The following is a 9528-nucleotide window of genomic DNA, read 5'->3' on the forward strand; positions in this document are numbered from 1 at the left end:
GATTTCGTGGAAATATATCGTCGATATTTGTAAATATCATATCGCTGGAGGGAGTCGTGTTGCCCCCCCCCCCCCCCCCCACACACTTTGTACCATGATTCAAACAAATATAAGAAAAGAAATATCAATCCAATGGTTGGAAAGACCATATCGTGTCTCCATTTTATCCCAAGGAAGCATGCTTACTTTCCTCAACATGCAACACCATTGTCGCCGTACTCCATTGAGCCGAATATGTGAAAACTAGTACTTGGAGCTTTCTATGTTAATTGAAATTTAGGCTTTTTTATTTTGCCCCCATGCAATACTTCTCATGTAAGGCAGCCATGGAGACACAAACATAACTATATTAAGTTCTTTTGCTACTAAACACAAGGTACCAACCTAGAAGAGCTATAACACACTTCTTACTTTATATGTTATATTGATATTACATGAGACTTGTTCATCTTAGGCCATGAATTCTCCCCGATCTTTCTCATAGCAATCAGCAATAACAACCCTTCTCTGCACAGTTTTGTATGAATACCTTCTAGCCACCACCACATATACGCACAAGTTCACCGTATTCACGACTGCTAAGAGCCAATAAAAATGGTCCAAGCGACTGTTGTTAATGGTTTTTCCAAACCAGCTTGTCCCAGTTCTCTCTGTGACTTCTTGAACAATGGTTATCAATATACTGCTAAGGAAGCTCCCAAGACCAAGCACACTAAGGTACAAAGCTATTCCAATGCTTCTCATGGAATCAGGAACTTGGTCATAGAAGTACTCTTGCAAACCCACCAGGGTGAACCCATCTCCAAAACCAATGATCAAGTATTGTGGAACTAACCAGAACACGCTCATTGGAAGGCTGCCACCAATGATACCACCACCGGCAGTGAGCCGCTCAACTAACCTAAGTCTTTTCCTTTCCACCAAGGCAGCAACTATCATGGTTATAGTTGAGAACACCATTCCAATACCAATCCTTTGAAGGATTTTAATTCCCCTGTCGTTGCCCTTGAGTTTTTGCAGTACAGGCTCTAAGATCTTGTCATAGGTGACAACAGAAGTGATCATTCCAATTGCAGCAATAGCGTTGATCGTTGCTGGTGGAATCTCATAATCAATGCTTACACGTCGGTTCATGGTACTGGCTTGTTTGATGAAGAAAGTGGTGGTTTGAGCTACACATACTCCAAAAGTCAAGGAAGATGCCCAGATAGGAATCAAATTAAGAACAAGTTTCATTTCCTCTACTCTGGTTACCGTAGCTAATCTCCATGGACTTTGCTTCTCTTTACCAATGTCTTGATCTTCAGTGATTGCAGCTTTGTCCAAGAACCTGCAAACCCAGATTTTATTACTTGGAAAGGAACCCATGCAACCATATTAATTAATCAAAGCTGCTGTGGTGGAGTCACTTACTTAAGGTTATTGGTATGGCACAGAAGTCTTCCTTGAGTCTTTTCTGTCTTGGGAACTTCATATAATTGAGAAGAATCAGAAGGATAAGGAAGATTTCTCTTCTTTATAGCTGCAACCATAACCTGCAACATAGGTGTCAAAGGGCTTCCTTCTGGCACTCTAAACCTGTAAAATGGTCTTCCAACAAAGACGATTACAATACTAATGGCCATAACCGAAGTAAGGATGATATCTGCAACACCCCAACTAACATTGTCTTGAATGTAGACTATAACTAAAACACCAAACAGAAGACCAGAGCAAAGACCAACACTCCACCAGTTAAAGTAAGACATCTTCTTCTTTCTTTCTTCGGGATGGTCATCATCAAATTGGTCACCTCCAAAGCTCTCTAGAGAGGGTTTATGACCTCCTGTTCCCAGTGAGATCAAGTACATGGAGATGAAGAATATGATTTCATGAATCTTTGTCGACTTAGTACAGATCTTCTCCATATAGCAAGGCTTCAAGCTTGGTATTAGTTCTGACATTGTTAATAGGCTCAGACCCTGGTTTTATTTTTTTCAAGAAAGAATAAAACTAAGTGATTTTGGTGTTCTTGACCCTTGATGTATATATAGAAATGCATGCATGGGTAGAGAACATTGAGTACAGTACCGAGAGATAGATAAAAGCTGAAATCATGACTGCCCGAAACCTTCCCAAGTAGGAGTCTGCAAGGAACCCTCCAATAAGTGGCATCATGGTTGTTACACCTGTCCAGTAGTTTACATTCTTGGCAGCCACTGTAAGATCTTGATGGAGCACCTTCGTGAGGTATGTGATGAGATTTGTTGCTATTCCGAAATAGCTCAACCTCTCACTGAACTCAATTGCTGTCTCACATGTAGATTACTGATTAATTACATTTGTAATATTCATCCAATAAATAATGATCAATTTTTATTTGCTGTCATGCAGGTATTTCCTCTGTGGTTTTCGGATCGTGATACTTAATGTTTTTGAGATTCAATGATTGTGATTTTTTATATCTTAGTAATTATAGTCACTGAATCTCAAAAATACTACGTATCACATTTCAAGAACCCCATGAAGAATATCTGCGGTAGCAAATAAAGACTGTATTCAAGTATCCAATAAATAAAGATAACCACAAAACAAAACAAAGGAGTGGGTATAGAAGAACTCCATGTGCTACCCAACTAGCTAAAAGATTCTGAGTTATTTTTCTTTTTGATTGGGTCCATGGGATGGTGATGCCTTCATTGCCATAGGTTCCCACTTGCCTCAAGAATGTGGAACACCTTTTGGTGCATTGCTCTTGCATTTGATAAGGTAGGGAATCAATTTGATCTTTCGTGAGAATCTTAAGAAACAAAGGAGAGTCACAACAGGGGAATTTCATGGCTAAAGAATTATTGCAGTTTTTGGTGAATATTTATATCAATTATATTGGTGTTCTCCACTAGCTACTACTTTATATATGAAGATACTAGAGAACTACAAAGACATATTGGTGGGTCCTTAAAGAAACTTTTGTGTTGAACTTCGTATATATTGATTATTGGAATTCTTTCAATTAAGTGCTACACAAAGAGGTTGTCCCAATCTACACAGTAGTAGATATTCTATTTTGTTGGATGTGTTTTGGATACAATAATAGCAATCTCTTACATTCAGGTAATAAGACTAAGAAGGTCTTAGATTCAAACTTCCATTTTTGCACACCATTGATGGAATTTTATAGGTCCAATTCTGACAAACAAATGGACAATTCATTTCCCTCTAGATGAATGACACATGTCCATTAGTCATAGCCAAAGGTTAAAGTTAAATTAAAATAAAAAATTTTCTATCTTCTAAATATTATCTCAACCTTTGGATGTAATTAATAGACATGTGTCATTCATCTAGAAGAAAATGGACCGCATAAAATTGTCATTTTCCCCCATTAGGCCTATAGGCCCTAGTCCTTATCAGAGTCCCAGCCTATAAAACCGGAATGTAAAATACATTCCCCCATAAAGTACTCTTTTCTATGATTTTAACAAGGAAAATATAATACTTCATCCTTTTCTCTTTCCTTGCCTGTTGTTGAAGAGAAATTTCACCAACGAGGAATGTTTTAGGGTCTAAACAAACGTGGATCATTGAAAAACAGTGGTCACCAGCGTCAAGTAGCCACTGGTTGTATTCAAAACTTGGAGCTCTTTGAAACGACTGTACGCCCCCAAAATGTATAGGGATGTTTGTCACTTTTTGGGCTTTTTTGGGGTCAGGGGCATTTTGGTCATTTTAATATCTTTTTTCTTTTTTATTTTAGGTAACCAAGTCTATTACCTGTTATGCTATAAATACATCCCCTGTATTTTTAGATAAGGTAGGAAAAACATTTTAGGATTGTAATCCGGTGTCTTCTTTACCTTCTTAGTCAAAACATCACAAAGGTTGGGTTATGAACGTAACCTCCGGGTGAAACATGTAATTCTTGGCTTGGCGTATCTTCGTTGCTCACACTCTTGTTGTTTGCAATACTTTCCCTTCTCAGTAATTAAACTTGCCCCAAAGAGTAGGAAACTACCGGTGCAAAAGATTTGGAGAATGTTTGTAGGATAAGAAAGCTATTCTCTGAGAAAGTTTTGTTAAGGAAGAAAGGTACTAGCACATAGCAAACCTAGCAAGCTAACATCAAGCAGATACAGAGATTCAAAGACAAATCAAATGAAGAACCCAGGAACCAGAGAATTAATAATATACTTTCAGCTATGTGGCCCTTACCGATAATGAATAATGAAGCTTTCCAAACACCAGTGGAAGCTCTAAGAGGAATCCTTCCTTTATAATCAACTGAAGAATCATAAACCCATTTCTCTTCATCAACTTCCATTGTTTGTTCACCTCTCTTCATCTTCTCCTCTCCTCCTTGCTCCATCTCTACTAACTAGTGAAACCTCACAGAGCTACGAGTGTAAGGAGAGAAGAACACATAACACAGAGCAGAAGGAAAGGATGGCTGTTACAAGATAATAAAAGTGAGAAAGAGAGCCTCTTTATATAGAGATGATTCCTTACTTTGGGTTAAGTGGAGTTCCACTTTATCCAGGTCTGGAAAACAAAGTGGATCTGTATACGGTGACGAAATGAGGAATGAATCAGAAGGCTCTCAGAAGGCTTTGTGTGTGATACCATAATTTACCACTAAGATATAGCAATCTGGCTTAGCTATATTGTAATACAGATGGTACGACTATCTATGGCAAAAAAAAAAAGAAAAAAAAAAAGGAGATTGTAAACTTGATTTCAGGCCACAATTGTAAGACTTGTACATAAGAGACCACAAATCGACATCATATATCCTTTAAAATATTCGGTGGAGATGAACACAAGTAATAAAGCCGTAGGTCCTTGTGTTCTCTCTCTCTCCCCCTATATGAATTTTGGTGAAAGTGTTCTCTCTCAATATTTTTATCATACTAAAATAGAACTGTTCTTCACCCTAATAGTAAACTTGGTTATAATTATTGATATCGTATTATTCTATAGTGTAATTACTCTCTGATGATATTGGTTTTGCAAGGCTAGTGTGCTGACTTGGTTGGATGGTCACCACCTAGCTCCATTAAATATCATCTGCTCAAAAGACCATGTGTACATATAACCCACTTAAAAGAAAACAACCGGTTTTTCTTTGCAATGAATTGAACCTTGTTTTGAGCAAATTACTCTCAACCTAGCAACATTAGTTGCCCCAATACACCCATCTTCACAAATTCCTTTAAGGGCAAAAAGCAAAAAAGAAACCATAAACCAACAACCATCCTACTGCCCCAACAGATTTCTTAGCAACACCCTAAATCACCCAAACTGAAACCTAGGTTGTTGGAGAGCATCCCAATGCAACTCCTGGTGAACATGCTTAGGCCACTCCTCAAGAGTAGAAGAAGTTTGATCATTTGCTACAGATTTTGCTAAAAAGTCCACCACTGAGTTTACCTCACGATAACACTATGTTATCGTCCAATTTGTGCCTTCCGAACAATGAACAAACCATGCCACTGATGAAGCACAAACTAGGGAGCTGACTTGAAGAAACTGTCCCCACCACAATCATTGAATCTGACTTGACCCATAACTTTGATGCCAAGGTTGCGAGCCATCCTCAAACCACGAATAAAACTTGCAAATTAAGCTTCTTGGTCGGCTTTGACACTTAAGTACCGTTAGGAAAGGGTTATCACTCTTCAATTGCTATTTCTAATCAGTCCTCCCTTTCTAGCATATCTGATCCCTAGAAAAGAGCCATCAAAGTTTAGTTTACACCATCCTTCCTGTGGTCGCTCCCATGTAACCTCCACAGGCAACATAGGTAGTGGAGCACTTACATTAAGAGCCATATGAGCAGTAATTTATGAGTCAAGTTGGGCCAAAACACCCTCCACCTTATGCACATCTTGCTACAACTTCCAAAGAAGCCTTCGAAACACCCAATAAGCTCCACACACCTCCCCTTGGTGCCTTCTAGAATCACGTTCTAGCTAAGTAAAGTACAGAGCCTAAATGAACCCCCTCATCCATACCTTTGAAAGGATAGTTGTTCTTGCTTTCTGTTGCCACCACATCCCTACCTCTTCAATTGATAGCCAATCCTCCCATATCATGTTAAAGCACGAAACCTCCTCCATAACCCTTTCACAAAGTCACACTCCATAAAAACATGATAGATAGTTTCTTAGGCTGTCACACACAAATTACACCACGATGCAACACTGATTCCTCATAGTTGCACTTCAATGCCCACTGGCATCCTATGTAGCATATTCCAACTAAACACACTCTTTCATGGCAACAACGCAACCTCTAGTATGAAATCCCGCAAAAATCCCAATTTGGAAATCCATTGTGTAGATCCAAAGACCCAAAGTCAAGGTAGAAGACAGCTGTGGACCCTCTCTGTTGAACCTATTGGCTCTGACCTAGAACCAATGGAGATTGATAGTAAAGATCCTATCTTGGAAACCTCGTTTGATTTTGGGAGAAGATGTAGTCTAAATGGGAATGGACTTGGAAGATGGACCTTGAGTATAGTGTTGACACATTGGGAATGTCCTATGGAGTCAGGTAAGACCATTCCTTAAGTTAGTGAGGACCCAAGTGATGGTTTTGGCTTTTAGGAACCAAAATTCAACAATTTGCAAGAGCGGAACCCTTTGGTCGATCCCCTTGGTCAATTCAATCGACCAAGGAAAGCCTTGGGCAGAATTGTTTATTTTTGGAAGTTTAAGGTTTTGAATATCTATTTATATGTGATTTTGGACTAAACCTAAACACTTTGCCTCTAAAGTTTGGAGAACGTGAGAAGAACCCTAGAGCCTCCTCCTCAAGCCAAGGAAGATCCCCAAGCATCCAAGCAAGTTCCTCCATTGATTTTTCTTCTACAATGTTAGTATTTGCTTCTATACTCTCTGGATCTACTCTCTCTTCTGTTTCTACTCTTTGTTTTGATTGTGAGGAAGGTCTTACACTGTTGTAATGGCCTAATCTCAGATCCTCATAGTCTTAGAGTGAATTCCCATTCACTCTACTCTTTCCTTAGACCATATGGTGTATTTACAATGGTTTGATCGAGCATGAGATCATGATCTACTCTTACTGTTGTTACTTGATTCTAATATACGTTAGATCTACTTCTAGGATGTTTTATATGCATGATCTACTGTTTTCTTACCTTTATAATGAATCCACATTCATTTTAGCCTTTCAATAAGAATTCGCGGATTAAGCCTATTAAGTGATTTATTGGTTTCTATTCCAATGGCTTTGTTTGATGTTTAGATCATCATAGATAGTCTCTATATGTTATTTTAGAATTTTTCTATTAATTTTGGAGTGTTTCGAAGTGATTCGATGAGTTTCCGACCAATTTTGGAGTTTTTTGTCCGTACAACATACCCTTGGTTGATCGCCTTGGTCGATCTAATCAACCAAGGGCCGATCAACCAAGGAGGTCTGTGACAACAACTTTCTCCGTTTTTGCTCCGTTTTGTCTCCAATCATTAGGGTTTGTTCCTTATGACATGTTTGTTTAAGGTTATTTTGGTGATTTTGGACTTGCCCTTTGATCTCTTTCTCGAGGATTACAAATCGAACAAAAGGTGAGTACGTTCACTCACAATTGACATTATTGCATTCTATATGTTGTTAGATCTTGTTTGCATATGTTAGCTACTGTTTAGAACTCTTTTATATATTGTCTTACTTCTGTAATTACAATAGGCTATTCATGATGTGATTTACATACTTGAATTGATTATGAATGATGGTATTGTGAATTGGACTATATTGTGATACGTATGGAATCATGATGTGATGTGATTGCCTAGGTTGTAGTTGTGGAATGGGGAATGCCCTTTTGGTGTTTCTATCATTGGACACCAGTGGAGGTGGTATGGGATGCATTCCTATGGTGCCCCTTGGTGCTTTCCTCAACTACTGGTTGACATACCTAGGTTTGGTCTAGAAGTGTTTGGCTAGGGAAACCCTATCATGTTTGACCCTATCGGAAGGGGTACTAAGACTGAGTGACCTGTGGCAGCAATGGGGATTGATAGGTGCTCAAGATCGGGAACCAACCTGTGAGAGGACACAATCACATTGTGGGGGCCATTCATTAGTGGGGTCACACATAATAAGCTTGGGCTCGTGGGCGCCCAAGAAGGCAAGAAGCATGAGGGGACACAAGAGCTTCCCGTTTATTATATGTGGATGACTAATAGGGTCAAGAGTCTACGTAGGCAAAAAGGAGACTGTGACTCTAGGGGGAAAGATCTCGGAAAGGATCGCAAGAAGCGAGGAATGGACATATCCGACCCTAAAGTAGATGTGACTCAGTAGATAACTTGCATTGGGCTAGGTATTACCCTGTCACGCACCAATACTCAAACCAATGGTGGTGAGCGATAGTATTGATCTAAACCCCAGCCATGGAATGTCTGGGGCAGATACCCTAACCCAACTACTGCAGAGAACCCAATAGACTTAGAAGGTTGAGGGAGAGTGATTTGAGGCCTACCCAAAGGAGTATGGTGATTTATCTTAATGCTTATCTGCCAATAAAGACCAGCATACTTAGAGTTAGAAGCATGCTTGCATTCATTGTTTCATATCATTGCATCATGCTTGTTTTGCTTTTGTATCTTGTTCCTGTAATTGAGATTGTGAATGTTTATAATTGTTAATTGTGTTTAAATTGCTTGCTGGGTTCTTTAGATTGAATTGTAGGTACCGATGACTGTGAGATCCTGAACTACAAAGCCACGGTGTGTGACTTGTATGGTTTCCAAGATTTTGGTGACTACGAGCAATATGGTGAAGCATACCCGTGTGATAACGGAGCATGCTAAGATTAGTCGGACCTTGGAGCTTGAATGTTCTGTACTGGAGTTGAAGACATCTGAGTCTAGACTATTTTTCAATGGACATAGATACTCATTATGTTGAGTTTTAGAATGATTCTTAGTTTCTCTATTGTTTTCATTTGTAACACTTTAGAGATTCGATCTACCTTCCGCATTGGTTTTAGAGTAATTTCCGCTATACTCTAACCTCAGATTATGTCATATTCCTCACTCTGATTGTCACATCCACCCAAGGGATACCCTATTTGGAATACCCGGTGGAGTGATCCATAGCCTAAAAGATCAAGTTTAGGAATGATCATAACCACTTAGCACAATAACTTAATCAAAGTAAGAACAATTCATAGTTTTCAAGTAATTTAATAATAAAACTCAAGGAAGGAATATCAGAAGAATCACAAGGAACATCAGAGTGCGGAAAAGATACCAATAAAATAAAAAATTGAAATGTGGAAGGAGGCGGAAACCCACTCTACAACAATAACGGAAGGTAGATCGAATAAAAGTAAATGTTACAACCGGTTCTCAAAAGAAGGGAAAGAAAAGGTAAGCAACTAAATTACAGTTTCTTCTAGCTTATACAATGTTTCCTAAATAACAAATTCATAAGAAACTAAGCCACGCCGAATCTGCTCCTGGCAAATATCAGTCCCGGACTGCTAGTCGTTATCAACGTTTTCACCGCAACCAGTGTGGTACG

At 39.0% G+C, this 9528-nt stretch overlaps 1 protein-coding gene across 1 annotated transcript; it reads right to left on the reverse strand.

The window, feature by feature from the left end:
* Positions 1–265: 265 nt before the first annotated feature.
* Positions 266–4606, reverse strand: LOC149026253 (protein NRT1/ PTR FAMILY 5.6-like). Its single transcript, XM_089146500.1, has 4 exons — positions 4192–4606; positions 2071–2288; positions 1414–1961; positions 266–1330 (listed from the first exon to the last, which is right to left on the reverse strand). Exons 1-4 carry the CDS (start codon positions 4343–4345, stop codon positions 451–453), a joined length of 1800 nt encoding a protein of 599 aa, XP_089002626.1. The 5' UTR covers positions 4346–4606; the 3' UTR covers positions 266–450.
* Between the last annotated feature and the right edge of the window lie 4922 nt (positions 4607–9528).

Source organism: Hakea prostrata, chromosome 2, assembly GCF_041222555.1.
Source record: "Hakea prostrata isolate BN-2017 chromosome 2, UWA_Hpros_2, whole genome shotgun sequence".
Lineage (NCBI taxonomy): Eukaryota > Viridiplantae > Streptophyta > Magnoliopsida > Proteales > Proteaceae > Hakea > Hakea prostrata.